Here is a 20,551-nt window from a genome sequence, read left to right as displayed (position 1 = left end):
CCAGCCTCAGCTACTTAGTGAGGCCCTCTGCAACTCTGTGAGACCCTGTTTCAAAATAAAGAATAAAAATCGGGCTGGGGGTGTAGCTCAGAGGTAGGATATCCTTGAGTTCAGTCCCCAACTTTACAAAATAATGATTAAATAATATGAAATACTATTTAACCCACATGTTCTAAAAGAAATTAGCACTCTTGCTCTAGTGTAGAAGCGTTAGTACTTGAAAACCAACTCAGAACTGTGGTATTGTAATCGGTGGCTGTGTTTGTTGTTAATCTACACTTCATCTTAATTCTTTTTTTTTGGTGGTGGAACCCAGGGGCTTTCTACCTCTGGGCTGTACTCCCAGACCTATTTTATATTATTTGAAAACAGGGTCTCACTAAGTTGCCGAGAGCCTAAATAGCTGAGACTGGCTTCCAACCTGTGTGATCCTCCTGTCTCAACCTCCCAAGCGTGGGGATGACAAGCATGTGCCACCAAGCCTGGCAACACTTTATCCTAATTTTTTTTTTTTTGTGGTATTGGGGTTCCTGGAAACCCCTCTACCTCTGGGCCACACTCCCAGACCTATTTTTATGCTTTTAAAAATTTGGAAACAGGGTCTCTTAAGCCAGCACAGCTGGCTTCGAACCTGCACGATCCTCCTGTCTCTGCCTCCCAAACACGGGGATTACAAGCGTGCGCCACCACACCCGGCCTCATCCTAATTTTTGAAAATAGAAAAGGAAATCTATTTTATTTCTGAAGCTATCCCCCTTTCAAGGAGCTGATTTCCTTGAAACACTTTGAAATTTTAGTTATTTCTACCACCAGCTCGTTCTTTTGTAAACTATCTTTACCAAATAATGACCATTTGAAACTTTTTAGTATAGAAAGAGGAAGGGTAAAAACTTAGTATTATTTTCTTTATCCTACCACTCATTTGGAATAGCCTCTTGGGGCAGAAAATAAGCTTTAACATGAAACTATTGGTTTCCCACAGGTGGACTTGTGAAGAAACTGCTGGAGACTAAGAAAGATTATGAGAAGTCGCAGCAGCCCGCCACACCCGGGGAGAAGGTGAGGCGGCCCCGCGGGTCCCGGCACTGGGGGAGTCTGTTTCGCACTTTTAAAATTTGTTTTTGTGGCACTGGGAATTCAACCCAGGGGCATTCTACCTCTGAGCTCCAGCTCCAGCCCTTCTTTTAAGAATTTGAAACAGGGTCTCTAGGTTGATGAGAGTCTCACTATTTGCTGAGGCTGTCCTCAAACCCGCAGTCCTCCTATGTCGGCCGCCCAGGTACTGGATTACAAATGTGCACCACTACACCTGCACCTGGCTTACACATTTTCTTTAAAAATTAGATACCTCTTTCAAATGTGTTTTTCAGTAATGCCTGATTACATATTGAAAGGCCGTCCCTTCCGCCCCAGTTGGGCGGGTAGAAAATGTGGGACTCTGTCCGTGAGGGGCTGCTTCCCTGGCCTGGCCTCCCACCTGGCCTGGTGGGCAGTGGCTGGCCCTGCAGCGGAGCCAGAGGCTGGTTCTGCCTCCCCTTCTGGCCTCCCCTCCTGGCCTCCGCCTGCCTCCCAGGCTGCCCCGCAGGGACGGTGGCTGCGTGACTGAGTGGCGCCTGGGGACTTCTCCAGCCTGGCATCCAAGCTTCTTGTGTCCCCCCGGGGTCTGCCTCCCAGGCGAATGATGTGGCTCTGCTGAGGTCGCGGCCACCTGCCACCCACCACCCTCTCCTTAAGCGTGTGGCCAGGTAGTGTCTGCCCTCCAGTGCCACAGCCAGGTTTCTCTGACAGTCACTGTAAACAGTAGGAATCAATATATAGTTATATTTAACAGAAGTTTCTTTAGTTAATCAGCCAGCAGTTCCAAGAGGCTTTATCTCTGGGGGTGCACACATGCATACACACTTTGAGCCGGTGGGAACTGAACGAGGAGGCCGCGTTAGAGCCTCCAGCAGTGGGAGGAGCGAGCACGCGGCCCGGCCTTGCCCACCGGCTGCTCTTCACAGCAGCGCCCGCTGTCTGCTGCTGTGGAATCTCATACCTCACAGCGCCTTTCTCACGCGTGAGGCTGTCCCGGCGTCCCTGGCCGCGTTCTGAGGCGCGGCGGAAGCCCTCAGTGGGAACCCGCGAGCACATCCCTCCAGGCGTTAGTGCAGGTGACAGGCGCCCATTGCTCTGATTTTAGAGCTGTGTTTTTATACAGAGCACACTGGGACCATGTTTCAGAGTCTCATCTGAAGGGTAAATTTCAAATTGGTAAATCTTTTGACTTGAGAAGATAAAAGGAGGGAATGTCCTTGTCTGGTGAACATTCCTCACCTTGAAAACCTCAGTCAGTGCTTCAGGTCGGGCGGTGTGCACTCCAGTTGGGTGGGAAGAATCAGTAGTCGCCGTGGTTCTTTTTTTTTGTTGTTTTTGGTGGTACTGGGGTTCCTGGAAACCCTTCTACCTCCAGGCTGTACTCCTAGACACCTATTTTTATACTTTTATTTGGAAACAGGGTCTCTTAAGCCAACAAGGCTGGCTTCGAACCTGCGCGATCCTCCTGTCTCCACCTCCCAAGCACGGGGATCACAAGCGTGCCCACCACGCCCGGCTCTCTGTGGTTCTTAACGACATTAATAAGCTGCAGACTTAGAGCTAGCGTGTTCTTAAAGTGTTTTAGGGTTACTGAAAGGAAAGGAAGTAAAGGGCACGAGAGAAGGCTAAGTGCCTCTTGCCTGCCCCCATTCTCCTGAGGGCAGCTGCATGCGGGGGTGAGTCCGCTTCGTATCCTTGTGGGGTTTTTTTCCTTATTTTTTTGCAGAACTGGGGATGGAACCCAGGAGCATTCGACCTCCGAGCGTCACCCCCAGCTCTACTTTTTATTCTTTATCTTGAAACAGAGTCTCACTGAGTTGCAAAGGGCCTCACTAAGTAGCTGAGGCTGGCTGCAAACCCTGATCTTCCTGTCTCAGCCTCCCAAATGCTGGGATTACAAGCGTGCACCACCACGCCCGGCTATGTTTAGTTTTTAAGGAGCTGCCAGCTTTTCCAAAGCAGAGGCACCACTGAGATTCCTGCAGCTGAGCCCCAGCTCCTCCATGTATGCAATTTGTTTGATTTTCCATGGCTCTAATTTGCATTTCCCTAATAGCTCAGGTGTTGAACATCTTCTCATGTGTTTCTTTGCCGTCCTTATGTCTCCTTTGATAAAGTGCCCACATTTTCTTGCCCAGTTTTAATTAGGGTGGTTGTTTATTATTGAGTCCTAAGAGCTCTTTGTATATTCTGGAAACAAGTCCTTTATCAGATATGATTTGCAAATATTTTCTTCCGATCTGTGGCTTGACTTTTCCTTAATATTTTCAAAGAGCAGAAGTTTTGAGTCTTAATGTAGCCAGGTTTACCGATTTCCGAGTTGTACTTCTGGTGCTGTGTGTAGGTAACCCTCAGACACAGGTTTTCTCCTAGAAGTTCTATAGTTTTGTGTTTTAATATTTGCATAGGGTGTGACGTATGCTTCAGAGTTTACTTATTGTCACATATGATATCCAAATGGTTTAGCATCATTTGTTGAATTATACTTATTTACAAAGGTAAATAGTTTTTATAAATAAACCTCCCGGTGGTTGGGAGATTGTGTTCAGGGTTCATTGCCCGTTTGCTCAGCTGCATGCTTTGTGTTGGTGACCTCCATCCCAGCGACACTCAGGACATAGGTGTGGACGCAGGGAGCTCTGGACTTGTAGGTGGACTTCAGGAATGTTAAACGGTATAGGTGCGGCGTACCATGAGCTCCCTGTGAGGTTCGACGCAATCTAACCCAGCAGCGCTGTGTAGGCATCGCGGTGCCACAGTAAGTAGGTAGGCGAATGCTGAAACTAACCTCAAGTGTGTTTTGGTGCCAAGTTCATAAGAACTCCGCCCGGAGCCCTTGGGCGTTTGTGTGTGTGCCTTTCAGGCATTCTTTGCTCATCTCTTTGCCTGTTTTTCTTTTGGTTGCTTGGTTCTTTGTATTTTTAACATGCGATGTGTATATTACATATAACAATGTATGGTTTTTTTTTTTTTTTTTGTAGTTGGGGTTGAACCCAAGGGCATTCTACCTCCTGTGTGTGTGTGTGTGTGTGTGTGTGTGTGTGTGTGTGTGTGGTGCGGTGCTGGAGATTGAACCCAGGGTGTTCTACATCTGAGCTACACCCCAGCCCTATTTTATTTTTTATTTGGAAACAGGGTCTTGCTAAGTTGATGAGAGCCTCATTGCATTGCTAAGGCTAGCTTCGAATCTGTGGTCTCCTGTGTCAGCCTCTGTAGTAATGGGATTATAGACATGGGCCAGCGTGCCCAGCTGGTATTCTACCTCTGAGCTACATCTCTGGCTCTATTTTATTTTTTATTTTGAAACAGAGTTTTACTAAGTTGTTGCTGAGCCTGGTCAGTGAGATCCTGTTTGAAAATAAAAAGGGCTGAGGGTGTAGCTTAGAGGTATAACACCACCTAATACTGCCAAAAAAAAAAAAAAAAAAAACCATCAAAAATAGGTATTTTCTCCGCTAGACACATAAAATGTGGTGTGTCCTATGTCTCAGTACTTTTTATTTTTTTTGAAAGAAGCATGTTTGTAATGTTAGGAAAATACATATTTGTAGTCTGGGCATGTCTCCAGCCTGACTTTGAAGTTACACTGGAAGAAAAGCCATTTCTCACTGCGCTAATGGACTTGAGTCATGCATTACAGAATAAATATGTGGATCAGATGCCTTAAGGATTTTTTCACTATCCTGACTTATGTTCTCTTATAAAAAGGAAATATAAACTTTGCTAATAGTAAGATATTAGCTTCTGCCAGCACCTCCCCCCCCCCCGTTTAATTCAGGTTATGAAGAAATTTTTTAAAAATAACCAAAAAAAGAAGCAGTTTTATTGCAGTGTTTCTTATGCTATAAAAATTCTTGCTTTCCAAAGCTTTATAGATGAAAATGCTTTATGTCACGGCCAGTAGTCTCAAAGGTTGCTCTCTTAAAGAATGCCTCCTGGCGTTTAAATATGCCTCCTGGCGGCGTGGCGGCGCACGCTGTCCCCAGTACTTGGGAGGCCGAGACAGGAGGAGCTCAGCTTCTCGGCAGCCTCAGCAACTTGGCAAGAGTGAACAGGCCGTGGGTGAAGCTGCGGTCTTTCGCTACCCCGTCCCTCCTGTGGCCTTCACAGTGTGGGTTTGTTCTGATCAAAGGTCAGGTGCTTTTCCCAGTAAATTCTTTGTTTTGAAGTAGGCTCCTGAGTACTTCTTTCTGTCGTTTCTTCTGAGTTGACTAAGTTTCTGTGGCTCTGCTCCGGTAGCCCCCTGTGGCCTGTTCGGGGCGTGTGCGGCTTGAGGTCGCAGGGATGTGCTGGAGTCAGTAAGGGCGCTGCCTACAGCAGGTGCACACAGGGCTTCCGAGGGCTGCTGGGAAGCATTTGAAAGAGCCTCTTGGTGGACAAGGCCTGTGAGCACTTAGATTTGTAGATCGCAAAGAAGCCAGAAGGGGACTTGATGTTATTTCTTAGTGTGGCCGCTAGGTGGTGGAATTGGATTGCAAATGCTTGAACCCTCTTGCTCACTAACCACAGGGTTCAGCTTGCCTTTATTTTTGGTTGAAGTATTTCTGGAATTTTTTGGGGGGGGCGAGGCAGGAATATTATCTACATTGACATTTCTGTGAAAGAAATAAAAGGGGACTTTGGTATCTCTTCATTGGGAAGACTTCCATAGCAAACTGGGAAAGCACTGAAATTGTTTTAATCATGAAGGGTTAAGACTTGTTAGCGTTTTGGAAGATTTTGTCTTTGTTTTAAGAAAGTAAGGTGGTAATTTTGTGTTCCCGAGTCAGGTGTATGTGGATAGCACTTTCTCCACGGGCTAGGGATTTAAGTACCAGGTCTAAAGTTAAATTGTTGCCGCATAATCATGTCAAGATGAGGTGCCGGTGTAGCTCGGAGGTAGAATGCCCCTGGGTTCTATCCCTAGTACTGCAAAAAAAAAAAAAAAAACCCACCTCACACACCTGCGTGTGCACACACACCATAATGGCTCATATAAAATTGAGCATCCGCCGTGATTGAAAGCGTGTGGTGACCTGGGGACAGAGCATGCTGTGGCCAGGCCAGGGGCGCCCAGTCAGGCCGTCTGCTTCGGACAGCAGTGAGAAGCTGGAGACGTTCCCGCGAGATTCAGGACAGGCAGGTGCACAGCTGTGTAGATCCCTGCAGGTTCACCCAGAGCAAGAGGTATCGCGGCCGACTGTGAGGGGCAGACATCCTGTGTGTGGGTACCAACTGTCAGCCAAAAAATTAACCATTAGGGAAAAAGCGGATCAGGTGGCCAGCTGAGAAGTAAAACACAAGTGCAGGAATGTTTCCTGCACGTCGTTAGCAACCAGCGGCTAAGTGTGAGTAGAGTTTCCCTCCAGACCTGGAGACAGAAACACAACTTCCAAGGTGTGGTTTATCGACACTTCCAGTAAGGACAGCGAGAAGCCAGAGGGTGTTACCAAGAACGAGAGGCCCAGGAAAAGCCAGGGCGCCGCTGCTCCTACGTGGGAGACTCAGTAGCACAGGGCACCGTCTTCCTCAGAGTGCTTTGTGAATTCTGTGCAATTCCAGTAAACACGCGGTGAGTCTTTTCCCTCTGCAGTGCTGGGGCTGGAACCTGGGGGCATTCTACTTTGGAGCTACACACTCAGCTTGATTTTTATTTAACCTTTATTTTGAAACAGGGTCTCACTGAGTTGCAGAGGGCCTCACTAAATAGTTGAGGCTGGCCGCGAACCAGGATCCTCCTGTCTCAGCCTCCCGATGCTGGGATTGCAGGTGTGTGTCACCACGCCAGGCTCCAGTGGATGTTTTGGAATTTGGCGTATAATCTGAAGATCACCAGAAAGAATAGATACCTAAGAGCGGCCCTGTGAGACTGTGAGGGGACCAGGCGCAGGCAGCCGCACCTCACCCTGCTTAGAACGGGGGACACCAAGCACTGTCGTTATGAGTGTGTCCGTGCAGATTTCTTTCAACTCTGACCCTCCGTTTTTGGTGATAAGAATGCTTCTTTCCAGCTGGTGTTGTGGTGCACACCTATGGTCCTAGTACTTGGAGGTTGAAACAGGAGGATCATAGGTTTAAAAGCCAGCCCCAGAAACTTTGAATGAGACACTGTTTCAAAAAAAATTATGTATGTATGTATGTATGTATGTATGTATGTATGTATGTATATAATAAGGCTGGGGTGTAGCTAAGAGGTAGAACACTCCTGGCTCAATCACCAGTATCACACATACACCAAAAACAAAAAACAAACAAACAAAAAAACAAGCTTTCCTGGTGCGGGGAAAGCCTTTACCGTGAAGGATTTACTTCCTGCTTTTAAAGAAAAGTGTGGGCTCAGAGCTCCCTGTCTGCACCAATGTTTTGTTTTTGTTTTTGTTTTTTTGCAGTACTGTGGATGGAACCCAGGCATTCTACCTTCAAGCTGCACCCCAGCCCTATTTTTAATTCTTTCTTCTGAAGCAGGGTCTCGCCAAGTTGCAGAGGGCTCTTAAGTACCTTTGTCTCAAGGTAACCTTTCGCAACTCGATTTTTAAAAACATTTTCAGCCAGGCATGGTCTCACACAACTACAATCCCAGTATGTGTGAGCCTGAAATAGGAGGTTCACAGGTTGAAGGTTAGTGAGATACTCAGCAGCTTAGCAAGAACTTGTCTAAAAATAAAGAATAAGCCGCGCGTGGTGGCGCACACTTGTCATCCCAGCACTCGGGAGGCTGAGACTGGAGGATCACAGTTCGCGGACAGCCTCAGCTACTTAGTGAGGCCCTCTGCAACTCAGTGAGACCCGGTTTCAAAATAAAGAATAAAAAATAGGGCTAGGGGTGTAGCTCGGAGTTAGAATGCCCCTGGGTTCCACCCCCAGTACCTCAAAAAAAAAAAAAAAAAAAAAAAGGAATAATCAAGAGCCAGGAGTGTAACTTAGAGCAGAATGTCCCTGGGTTCCATCCCCGCCAACACACACACACACACACACACACACACACACACACACACATGCGAGTCACAGGCCTGTGAGGAATGCCAGCCTACAGACCACTTCTGGGTCTGTGTTCTGACATTTGCTTCAGCCGCTGTGACCCCTGGATGCCGAGCTTGCTGCCTACCTCTAGGCAGTTCTTTGTGTGGTTCCAAGAGTAGGTCACTTCTGAGCTCAGACCCCAGCCCTCCTTTATTTTTATTTGGAAACAGGATCTCACGGAGTTGCTGAGAACCTCGCTGTTTTGAACCTGCAAACCTCCTGTCCCAGTCTCCCAAGTCCTGGGATTACAGGTGTGCGTCACCCCTGCCACCTCACAGGCAGTTCTGAGGGGCTTCTCACTCACCTCCCAAGGTCATTTTGTTTGTAAAAGCAGCTCACACTTAATGATACTTTACTCTGTGCTTTTCTTCTCCAGTTCAAGCTTACCATCCGTTCTTTTGAGTTGTAGAAAATATATTGATAATAATAGTTGATATTTATTGGCTACTTAGTATGACTAAAGAATTGTGTATGTCACTTTGTTTAGCCCTCTCAGCAATCTGTGTGGTAGGTGTTCCCGTGAGGTACACAACTGAGGCACAGTGTCCTCCTGTCCAGGACTGTGTGGACGTAATTACGGTGCAGAGGTGGAGGCCCCTGATGGGATCGGCCCCCGGGGCGCTGCCTGCCTTCTCCACATCCATGGGTTCGTCTCCCTCGCCCGGCTGTGATGAGCGGCTGTCTGCCCTCTGACAGCATGTCCCTGACAGGCGTGCTGTTTTTTATCCTGCTGCCTGTGAAGTAGGGCATTGCTGGTGCGGTAGCTGTCAGACGCAGGAGTGGTGTAGGATAGAGGCATGGTTCCTTCATTTGCATGGGAAGTAAAATATTGGTTGGTGAGGAATATTTGCTGTCCATTCCTGCAGCCACTGTAGGAATCTGTTTGGCACGATGTCATCAAGCTGAAAGCACCACACCTGTGACCCAGCAGTGGCCCTCCCTGTTGCGTGCCTAGAGGGTCTTGTGCCACACGTATTGAGACACAGTGAGGCTGTTCAGAGCTGTGTTTTTTATAGAAGCCTCAGATGAGAAATAATCAAGTGTGCCGGCCGCCCGGATGAAGAGACCGAGGTGTGGCCTTCACGTAATGAAGTCCTGTTGCCATGCGGCCAGCAGAACCTTTGGAGCACGGTTGCTTCACAGCAAAATGTCGGACAGAAGAGGCAGGCACAGGGGTCAGTGCTCGTGCCTCCGCTGGTCCGGCGTGCCAACAGGCGGAGTGGCTGACCGGCCGCACAGATGCAGACGTGGCCCAGGCCGGGCGCTCAGCCCACGGGGGCTGCGGGCTCCACCCGCCTCGGCCAGCCAGTTATGTCTGTGCGTTCCCCGCGGGCGTTAGCTTAGGGACAGTCGCGTTGATCTGCTTGGGCATCTTACTTGACCTGCCTTAGGGATGACGTTTGATAGCGGGGTATTTCTGGATACACAGGACACAGAAGTGCTCCTGTGGGTTGAGTTTTTCTGTTGTAATTTGAATGCAGGCATTCCTCTGTTTGTGAAGAAAATGAGCCCGTGACAGGTTGCATATAAATCAGTTCCTGCGGTCATGGGGGAGCGTGTTATTTAAAGCAAATACTTGCTCTTTGATTTATTACTTAACCCCTGCCTTGAATTAGTCAGGCTTTTGTTTATTGGCTTTGCTTAATGTAGGGTAGAGCTCTGCACGGGAGCGTGGAGTCAGATGGAGCCGCAGAGCGGGGGCAGTGGCAGATGCCCCAGGTTGTAGTGGGCAGATGCCCTGGCCCTCCCGTGGAGGCTTCTGCTTCTCAGAGACAGAAGGTAATCCCAAAAGGCCAGATTCTAAAATGTCATTTTTATTTTTTTGCAGTACTGAAGATGGAACACAGGGGCATTTTACCTCCGAGATACACCCTCAGCCCCTATTTTTTAGTTCTTTTAATAATTTAGAAGGAATTACTTTTAAAATGATGTTTCAGAGCTGCGCGTGGTGGCACACACTTGCAGTTCCAGCATTCCAGAGGCTGAGACAGGAGGATCGCGGTTCAAGGGCAGCCTCAGCTACTACTTAGGTCCTTTGCAACTCAGTGCGACCCTGTTTCTAAATAAAGAATAAAAAATAGGGCTGGGGGTGTAGCTCAGATGGAGAATGCCCCTGGGTTCCATCCCCAGTGCTGCAAAATAAATAAATAAATAAACAAATAAATAAACAAATAAATTCCTTCTCTTGAAATACTGCAGTTGAAATTTAAAGAAACAAAATTCCTAAAGTTGTTAGGTTTTTTTTTTTTTTGGTGGTACTGGGGATGGAACTTTTCTACCTCCAGGCTATACTCCCAGACCTATTTTATATTTTTATTTGGAAACAGGGTCTCTTAAGCCAGTGAGGCTGGCTTTGAACCTGTGCGATCCTCCTGTCTCCGTCTCCCAAGTGTGGGGATTACAAGCGTGCCCACCACGCCTGGCTAAGGTTGTTAATTTTTGTAAAAACAAATGCCTGTATTTCTAGGGATGGGTGTGGGGGGGTAAATGTAAATAATATGTTTCAGAAGTAACTGTTCATCTGAAAAATCTCAGAAGCATTGTCTCCAAAGGTGGGCGGTCAGGAGCAGAGGGAGGGAGGGAGGGAGGTTGTTGTGCTGTGTATGCTTGACGGAGCGTGAGGGGCCGGCAGCACACTGGAGCACCTTGCTGGAGACCGTCCTGCCACAGGCAGCTGAGCAGTAGTGTCCAGACGGGAGGAGGCCGGCCAGCTCTGGAGAGGCCCGCGCTGCCGCCACTGCTAGCGTAACCTGTAGAAGCCGCTTAGAATGTGGTCGCAGCAAGGGTGCCACGGACGGGAAGGTGTGTGGAGGGCGCAGGGTCTGCGGCTTCACAGCCAATCTCCAACTTCAGGAGCACAGAACTTGGAGTAAGGAAGAGAGTTCGGGGAGTAATTTCATAGCTAGGATATTCATATTTTAAAATGGAGTTGGGGAGAGGGACATGTCACTAAGAAAGGTAAATTTTTTTTGTCTGTGTGTGGTACTGGGGGTGGAACACAGGGGCTTTCTACCTCTGGGCTATACTCCCAGACCTATTTTATACTTTATTTGGAAACAGGGTCTCACTAAGTTGCTGAGAGCCTCACTAAGTAGCTGAGGCTGGTTTCGAATCTGTATGATCCTCCTGTCTCAGCTTCCCAAGGGCTGGGATTACAAGTGTGCCCTCCACGTCTGGCTGGTAAATTATTTTTTAATGAAAGCCTTGCCCACGGATCTGGGTGTGGGTTCGCTGCCGAGGCTGCGGCGGAGGCTGAGCTGCGGGGCAGGCTGGCACTGGCCTGAGGAGGAAGGTGGGCTTTGTCCTTTCTGGGAGATCAAGGTAGTTGGAGGGCTCGCTGTGTGCAGGGCTCGGAGCTGCCCATTATATCAGCTCATTTAATCTTACCAGACCCCGGCTGTTCATCTGCGCCCACAAGCCTGTCGCCCTCTGGGTTGGCTTAGGTTGTATTTTGTGTAATGGGAGGTTTTCAGTATTTTTGCTGTTTTCAAGAATTAGTATTTCATTTGACTAATTCCTGTGGTGAGTATAGCAGTAGAGTTTTAAATTTTACCATACGTATTAAAATTCTTTCAAACAAGGCTGTGTTTATCCAGAAAGTTGTGTGTGTCCTTAAAGCAAACGTTGACTGCTCAGCTGTCCACCCTCATCCTGCGGGCCGTTTAAGGGAGCCTTTGAAAATTGCCAGGATGCTCGATCCGTGGCCGCGCCCTCAGCGCCCTCGGGAAGATAACCAGAGCCCTCCCACGGCAGTCCAGCCTACTTGTTTCTCTTTAAAAAAAAGTTTTTTTGTTTTTTTTTGTTTTTTTTTTTGTGGGGTTGGGTATGGAACCCTGGGGCATTCTACCTCGGAGCTACACCCTCCAGCCCTATTTTTTATTCTTTATTTTGAAACGGGGGCTCTTTAAGCTCTGGAGGGCCTAAGTAGCTGAGGCTGGCCATGAACCCGGGTCCTCCTGTCTCAGCCTCCCAAGTACTGGGATTACAAGCATGGGCCACCATGCCTAGCACTCTTTTAAATTCTTAATAAATATCCTAAAATAAAATTATGAACTTTAAGACCAGTGTTCCAAGCTGTGCTTGGCTGTGTGGCGGGGCGTGGAGCTGGGCCGGGCGACCCAAGGCCCCTGGCCTCAGGGCTCCCGCAGCTGTCCAGGAGCTGTCTAGCTGCTGTGTACCAGCGGCGCTTTGCTCTTTGGTGCCCGGTGTTTCAGTTCCCGCAGTATAGACTACCACACCTTAACCCATTTAAGGATATCTGAGTTGTTCCCAGACTATGCTACTTGAATAAAGTGTTGTGAACATTTGTGTGCAAGAGTTTGTGTGAACACAAATTTTCATTCTCTGGCTAAATTCCTAAGTACAGATTGCTAGATGGCATGGCAGGAACAGCCAGACTCCAGAGCGCTGCGGCGCTTACATTCCCAGCAGCAGCCACACGTGGTCTAGTTCTAACCGACATTAAGTATTGTCACTACTTTCTATTTTGGCATGTTATATAGTCATTTTTTTTTCCAGTTCTGGAGATGGAACCCAGGGGCATTCTACCTCTGAGCTACGCCCCCAGTCCTGTGTTTTATTCTTTATTCTTTAATTTTTGATACTGGGGATGGAACCCAGGGGCGTTCTACCTTCGAGCTACACCCCCAGCCCTGTTTTTCATTCTTTATTTTGAAACAGGATCTCACTGCTTTGCGGAGGGCCTCACTAAGTAGCTGAGGCTGTCCGCGAACCTGTGATACTCCTCTCTCGGCCTCCAAAGTACTGGGATGACAAGTGCGCTCCAGTACGACTGGTGAATTGCAAATATTTTGCAACTTGACAGGTATCTTAACAGGGTAGGGTTTTTTTTTTTAATCAAAGCAAATGTTTTAAACATTAATAAAATACTATTTATAGATTTTTCCATTTATGGACCATGCTTTTGGGGTTGAATATTAAGAACTCTGCCTAGCTCTAGACCGCCAGGGCTTTTTTCCTCTACCTATGTTTCTTCCTAGAAGTCTTGTGGTTTTATACTTTAAGTCCATGCTTCATTTTGTTGAAGGTACATGATTAGATCAAGCTTTGTTTGCCTGGCATCTCATGTAAAAGGCCGTCTTTTCTTCGTCTGATTGCTTTTGCATGTTTGTCAAAGGTCTGTTGGACATATTTTGTGTGAATCTAATTTTGGACTTTGTTGTTTTTTTTCTATCGCACTATGTGTCTGTTCCTCTGACTCTATTTATTTATTTATTTATTTAGTGTGGGTCTGGGGATGGAACCCAGAGGCGTTTGACCTCGGAGCTACGCCCCCTGCCCAATATTTTATTCTTTATTTGGAAACAGGGTCTCACTGAGTTGCAGAGGGCCTCACTAAGTAGCTGAGGCTGTCCGCAAACCGCGATCCTCTGGTCTCAGCCTCCTGAATGCGGGGATTACAAGTGTGCACCACCACGCCTGGCTGACTCTTTTAAACAGACACACACACACACACACACACACACACACACACACACACACACAGCAAAATAATCGCCATAACAACCTAATGCGTAAGCCCATCACTTTACAACATTACCATTTAATTACTTTTTGGGGTTGTGTGGTGGCAATGAGAACATTTAATATCTACCTCCTTAGCAGATTTCAAGTATGTAGTATTAAATCTAGTCACCTTACATTTGATCGCCAGAACTTAATCATCCTCTGTAATTGAAACTTTGCCTACTCTGGCCAACATCTTCTCACGCCTCTGTCTTGATTATAATGGCTATATAACAAGTCTTGAGCCAGGCTGGCATGGTGGCACATGCCTGTCATTCCAGTACTTGGGAAGATAGGCTGAGGCAGGAGGATTGCAGGTTTGTGAGCAGCCTCCGCACCTTAGTGAGACCCTGCTTCCAAATAAGTAATAAAAGAAATAGGGCCTGAGTGTAGCTCAGAGGTAGAACGCCCCCTGGGTCAATCCCCAGGACCCCTCCTTCTCAGTCTTAAACTGAATATACCAATTCTCTATCTTTATTCTTTTTCAAGACATTTTAGCTATTTTATTTTCTTTTCTGTATAAATTTTAGGGTAACCTTGTCTACTCAAAAAAAAAAAAAAAAGACTGGAATTTTTGATAGGATTTGCATTAGACTTACCTGTCAGTTTGTATGATCTGATATCTTGACTATGTTGACTCTTCTAATCCATAAACATCATATGTCTTTGCAGTTATTCAGACCTCCTTTGATTTCCTTTTACCTGCATTGTTAAGCATCCCACATTCAAGTCCTCCGAGTGCCTGGTGACATTTATACCTACATACTTCTTGTGCCAGTGCCCACTGCTAGTGTGTAGAGATACAGTTGATGTTGCCAGGCGTGGTGGCGCACGCTTGTAATCTCCGCGCTTGGGAGGTGGAGACAGGAGGATCGCGCTGGTTTGAAGCCACCCTTGCTGGCTTAAGAGACCATGTTTCCAAATAAATGTATAAAATAGGTCTGGGAGTGTAGCCCGGAGGTAGAAGGGTTTTCAGGAACCCCAGTACCACCAAAAAAAGAAAAAAGAAAAAAAGGAAGAGGGAAAAAAAAAAGAAATATAGTTGATATATGCTTATTTGTGATCCTGCAGCCTTGCTGAACTCATTAGTTCAAGTTTCATCTTTTACTTTTTGTCTTATCTATTTAATACTTTCTGTTTCAGGCACTATGCTAAGGCTTTCCTCATACGTGCCCAAGCCAAGAATTAGGCTTTTGATAGGTCATCCTGTATTGGCTTCATTGTTCATTTGACACGTAGCCAAGGCACCAGCACCGCGGGGCGGGCCTCCTGGGGCCTACAGCCTGGGCGGGTGTGGAAGTAATACAGGTGGTTCTGCAGCGTTGATTCATTGCAACGGGGCATCCGACTCATCCTGGGCGACTGCGGAGGTGGTTCATTACAACAAGTGCATTCCGCTCATCCTGCCAGTGGAGCCAGCCCCTGGGGGGGTCCTGTGTCCCCGCGGCTGCCTAAAGAAACAAGTTCCTCACCCGCGTGGTGGTGCAGGCTTGTCATCCCCGCGCTTGGGAGGCAGAGACAGGAGAATCACGCAGGTTCGAAGCCAGTCGCGCTGGCTTAGGAGACCCTGTTTCCAAATAAAAATATAAAAAAATAGGTCTGGGAGTGTAGCCCGGAGGTAGAAGGGTTTCCAGGAACCCCAGTACCACCAAACAAAAATACAAAAAAAAACCTTTCCTGAGAAACTTGTTTCTTTTTTTGGCAGTACTGGGGTTCCTGGAAACCCTTCTACCTCGGGGCTACACTCCCAGACTTATTTTTTATTTATATATAAATATATATATCAATGTCCAGGCAGCCTGGGCCTGGGCCTGAGCCTGAGCCAGCCTGGCCGCCGCCGCCTCCAGCGTGCCCCTCAAAGACAGCACCCCCGCCTCACTGCCCGCCCCTCTCCTCCGGAGTTTGGCCATTGGGGTGGGAGGTGTCATTCGGTAGGTTGGAGGTCAGGCCCATCGCCAGTACTTGGGGGAATCATCCGCGTCGCCGCCTTGACCGCAGTGTGTTTCTGGTCTGGGGAGCTTAAATCTCACGGTATAGAAACCCGTCCCTCAGCCGACACCGGCCACGTTCCCCTGGAGGCGGGCCTGGCGTGCAGGTGCCCGCCCGCGGCGTGGCCGGCAGTGTGGCCGCCTGACCCCTGGCCCGCCCGGCCACCGAGCTGAGGGGCTGCGTTCCCTCCCGCCCGGCTGTAGGAGAAGGCGCTGGGCTTTGAGTCGGCCTGGAGGAAGGAGAAGGACATCGTTTCCAAGGAGATAGAGAAGCTCCGAGTGTCCATCCAGACCCTGTGCAAGAGCGCGCTGCCCCTGGGGAAGATCATGGACTACATCCAGGAGGACGTGGACGCCATGCAGAACGAGCTGCAGCTGTGGCACCTGGAGAACCAGCAGCACGCAGAGGCCCTGCGGCAGGAGCAGAGGTCAGGGGGCGCTGGGGCGGGGCGAAGGTCAGGGGGTGCTGGGGGCGGGGCGGAGGGAGGAGCTGGGGCGGGGCGGAGGTCAGGGGGCGCTGGGGGCGGGGCTGCGGCAAAACTGAGGTGGGGCCCCTGCTGCCGGAGGAGCAGAGGTCAGAGGGTGTCTGGGGCGGGGCTGCGGCAGGAGCAGAGGCGGGGGCGCCTGGGGGAGGGACTACAGGAGGAGCTGAGGTCTTGGGGTGCCTGGGAGGTGGGGTTGCAGGAGGGACAGAGGTTAAGGGACCCCTGGGGGGAACCAGACTGCAGGAGGAGCAGAGGTCAGGGGTCACCTGGAGGGGCGGGGCTGTGGGAGAAGCGAAGGTCAGGGGGCCTCTGGGGCGGAGGTCAGGCTCCTGGAAGGGGCGGCGTGCGGGCGGGCGCGGGGACGGCGGGGTGGTAGCTCAGAGGTAGGAAGCCCGTCGGTTCCGCCCCCAGTGCCAGACACACACGAAGCACTTTGCCCCTCGGCCGCTGCCGCCTTTCTAGTCCCCCTTTTCTTTGGATGGAGTCGTGAGTGCGGGATTGTCTGTCGCCTAATGGAGGGGCGAAGGTAGAACGAGTGAGCCTGACGAGCGCCGGCTGTCCCGGCAGTGTCACGGACTGTGCGGTGGAGCCGCTGAAGGCCGAGCTGGCCGAGCTGGAGCAGCTGATCCGGGACCAGCAGGACAAGATCTGCGCCGTGAAGGCCAGCATCCTCAAGAACGAGGAGAAGATCCAGAAGATGGTGCGCAGCATCAACTGGACGTCGCGGAGGTGAGCGCCGGCCCCGCCGGGGAAGAGGACGGGCTGTCGGACTGTCCAGTGCCGGCCTCCGGCTCAGGCCAGCTTTGCAAGCCAGCCACATGGAGTGCTGAAAGACCGCGCCTGCCAGCTGGAGCGTTGCTAGTTATAAATAGCCCTTAAAGCCTTTGTGGGAGTGTTTTGCAAGCCTGCGCTGTTTGTGTGTAGTCCTGGACGGAATTGTGTACCAGTAAGTGGTGTCCCACCGCCAGGAGCTGCAGTCCATTGCAGTTCAGTGTCTAATAAATGGATTTCACACGTTAACACCAAATAAAGGATGATTATGTACCTTTTGATCGGCAACTTATAAATAGGATGAGGCCCAGAATGATCAAATGATATTTTAAATTTCCATTTGAAGGGGTTAATGAGAGCCTGTGTCCTTTGAGGTATACACCAGCTACTTGGGCTCTCCTCCATTGGCCACCCATATACTTTTTACGTGATGATCTTTTTGGCCCCGTTATCTTTTGCTTGAGTTTCCAGCCCTTGAAGTTCATAAATGGACAGAGGAGAGTTCCGATTGGCCTCGGAGGCGTTTTCTGACTCCTGTCTGTGGCCGCATCCCACTGGCCCACCTGTGCCCTGGTCTCCAGGCCGCAGAGTGGAGCTTCTGCAGGAGAGCGTCTGTGTGCGGCGGGGCATCTTCTGCCTCTGCATACTTGTGCGTGCCTGTGCTCCTGAGAGAGGTGGCTTAGGGGAAGGCACATAGGACTTAAAAGGATAGACCTATTTATAGATTTTTTTATGATATTCATTCTTTGGAAATTATTTTTTAAAGTTTTTTTTTAAAAAACATGGATTATTTTTAGCTTTTCACTTACATATAATACTGTAAATATTTACTAAGGTCTTAAGTTATTGCATAAAGGATTTCCCTGTGTTGGAGACGTGGGTCTTAAGGTCTGGGTCCTGATCTTCTATTCCTAAATACTCCCTGTATTATGTAAAGTAAGGAGTGCCCTGCTAAGTGTGAGCATTGCCTGTGAAAGTTTTGTTTCTTCAAGGATTGGCGCAAAATGGCACAGTTTGGTTTTTCTGAGTAGTGTTCCAAAATTCCTTTACCAAGGTGGTGGTATGATTTTCTAAGCTGAAAAGGTTTAGGATCCGATTATTAAGATCTGCCACTTGTAAGCACTGGTTTTTCTCCTTTCTGTAGTGTACCGTACAATTCCGCTCGACTGTATTCCATTATATGGCTTCAGGGAGGGAAGGATTATTTAACTGGTCCTTTGTATGTTTATAATCTCTTTTCTACTGAATCAGATGACTTAGCCATAACCTAAGTGGACCCTGCTTTGCTTCAAGTTAAAATATGCACCTTTTATGAATTTGTATATATGAATAGAACTTTTGTGTTACAGAAATTTGCATACATTGTATGTGAGTAAAATTTTGTATGAAGTAGTCTATCAAATTGTATCATAAAGATTATTTTTCTTTTATATGTAAATCATTAAAAGTAATCACCTATTTTTTCTATAAGTGTATGGATTGTGTAGTTCAGTTCACACATGGAAAAAAAACCATAAGCATTTGTATTTTTAATTTTTAAATGTGTGCAGGAGCCAGGCGTGGTGTCACATGCTTGTGATTCCAGTACTTGGGAGGCTGAGACAGGAGGATCACAGGTTTGCAGCCAGCCTCAGCTACTTGTGAGGCCCTCCACAACTTAGTGAGACCCTGTTTAAAAAACAAAGGGCTAGGGTTGTAGCTCAGAGGCAGAATGCCCCTGGGTTCCATCCCCAGTACTGCAAAAAAAAAAAAAAATGTGTGCAAGAGAAAATAGAACTTTTCACTCAGATTATGACGCCCCTTTTCTATAAGACAGGTAAGTATTTGCCAGGAATTTTAAAGATCATATGACGTTGTTGACGTTGTTGAAGGTCTCTACCTGTGATTATTACTGTATCTTATGATAATTTAAATCCTAATTTTATTTAATGTTTTGTGGGCATGTACAAATGGAATTCTTAAGATATTTTTCTCTGCTATGGTTTATAAATTTTCAGGGAGCGCTGAATTCTTATTTTAAGAGTTTGAAGGCAGGCGTGGTGGCGTGTACTTGTAATCCCCATGCTTGGGAGGCTGAGACAGGAAGATTGCACAGGTTCGAAGCCAGCCTTAGCCACATAGTGAGGTTCTCAACAACTTAGACCCTGTTTCCAAAAAATATATAAAATAGGTCTGGGAGGATATCCTGGAGGTAGAAAGCCCCTGGGTTCCACCCCCAGTACCACCAAAAAATAAAGAGTTTGAATTTACAAAGTGATCCTAATTTTTTTTTTTTTAATATGGTGCTGAGGGTTGAACCCAGAAGTGCTCGCCTCTGGGCTCACCCCCGCCCTTTTAAGTTTTTGTTTTGAAACAGGGTCTTGCTAGGTTGTTGAGAATTTCACTAAGTTGCCGAGGCTCTCTTAAATCTGTGGTCCTTTCTACCTCAGCCTCCCAAGTACTAGGGTAGTAGGAATGTGCCACCATGCCTAGCTTACCTTGCATTTTTAAAGTTTAATGTTCTACTTTTATGTCTCGGTGACCAAAATATCTGACAAGTATGGTTGGCTGGTTGGCTGGCTCCAAGGCAGAGACGTAGTGGAAGGTGTGGCGGAAGAAAGCCACCTAGCTCATTGAAGACAGGAAGCGGAGAGGGAGAGAGGAAGGGCCAGAGACAGAGAGAGCCCGGGCACAGCTCCTCCAGGCGCACTGGCCTCACGGGCCAGAGGCGCCCTTTCCCCCAGCTTAATTGGAAAGTTGAATCCAATTGTTAGAAAAAATAAGATTATTGAAATGTAAGCTGATTCTACAGTTTGCCCAGACAAATCAAGAAGATGTAGAAAGAATAAGGATTAACCTGTCCTCCCAAATGCAAAATTATACCACCAAGTTATAGTAACTAAGCTAACTGGGATTGGTACGGGAAATATACAGGAGCCGTGGAACAGTAGGAGCCCAGCCAGATGCAGGAAGTGGGGAATTTAGTTTTTGATGAATGTGGCACTTCAAGACAGAAGTATTTCAGATTATTGCTCAAATGGTATCAGGACAAATGGCAAGAATAAAGTTATATTCTTGCCTCATCACAGACAAAGTTCACAAGATTAAAGGACTTAAAAGCCAGGCTTGGTGGTAACACTTGTGATCCAGGACCTGTGCAGCCAGCCTCAGCAACTTAGCAAGGCCTTGTTTCCAAATAAAAAATAAAATAGAGCTGGGCGTGGTGCTGCAGGCTTGTAATCCCAGCATTTGGGAGGCTGAGACAGGAGGATTGTGATTCGTGGACAGCCTCAGCTACTTAGTAGCGAGACCTTTTGCAACTTAGTGAGACCCTGTGTCAAAATAAAAATTAAAAACATTGGGCAGAGGGGGTAGCTCGGAGGTAGAATGCCCCTGGATTCCATTCCTAGTACTGCATAAAATAAAATGAAATAAAATAAAATAGGTCTGGGGGTATAGCCCAGAGGTAGAAGGCTCATGGGTTCCATCCCCAGTACCACACACACAAAAAAAATAAAAAAAATTTTATGTAGCCAGCCAGTCAGTGCTTGAGAGGCCGAGACAGGAGCATTGCAGGTTTGAGGCCACCCTCAGCAACTTAGCAAGACCCTGTTTCAAAATAAAAAAGGGCTGGAGGTGTGGCTCAGAGGTAGATTCCTGGTTCAACCCCCAGTACTCACACTAAGTCCATATACCAAGCAAGTAGAAAGCAGATGACGTATTAGA

General features: G+C 47.9%; 1 protein-coding gene across 1 annotated transcript in view; it reads left to right on the top strand.

The window, feature by feature from the left end:
• Positions 1 to 16,808, top strand: part of TRAF3IP1 (TRAF3 interacting protein 1) — a gene marked incomplete at both ends in the record, with an annotated part of 54,129 nt that extends 37,321 nt beyond the window's left edge. The window contains 3 exons of the mRNA XM_080720081.1: positions 983 to 1,059; positions 15,795 to 16,018; positions 16,643 to 16,808. Coding sequence (XP_080576207.1) covers positions 983 to 1,059; positions 15,795 to 16,018; positions 16,643 to 16,808 — 467 coding nt within the window. The remainder of the gene's footprint in view (positions 1 to 982; positions 1,060 to 15,794; positions 16,019 to 16,642) is intronic.
• Between the last annotated feature and the right edge of the window lie 3,743 nt (positions 16,809 to 20,551).

Source organism: Muscardinus avellanarius (genome assembly GCF_963383645.1).
Source record: "Muscardinus avellanarius genome assembly, chromosome: 2".
Classification (NCBI taxonomy): Eukaryota; Metazoa; Chordata; class Mammalia; order Rodentia; family Gliridae; genus Muscardinus; species Muscardinus avellanarius.
The sequence above is the reverse complement of the archived record's forward strand: the minus strand, read 5'-3'. Positions and strand labels throughout refer to the sequence as shown.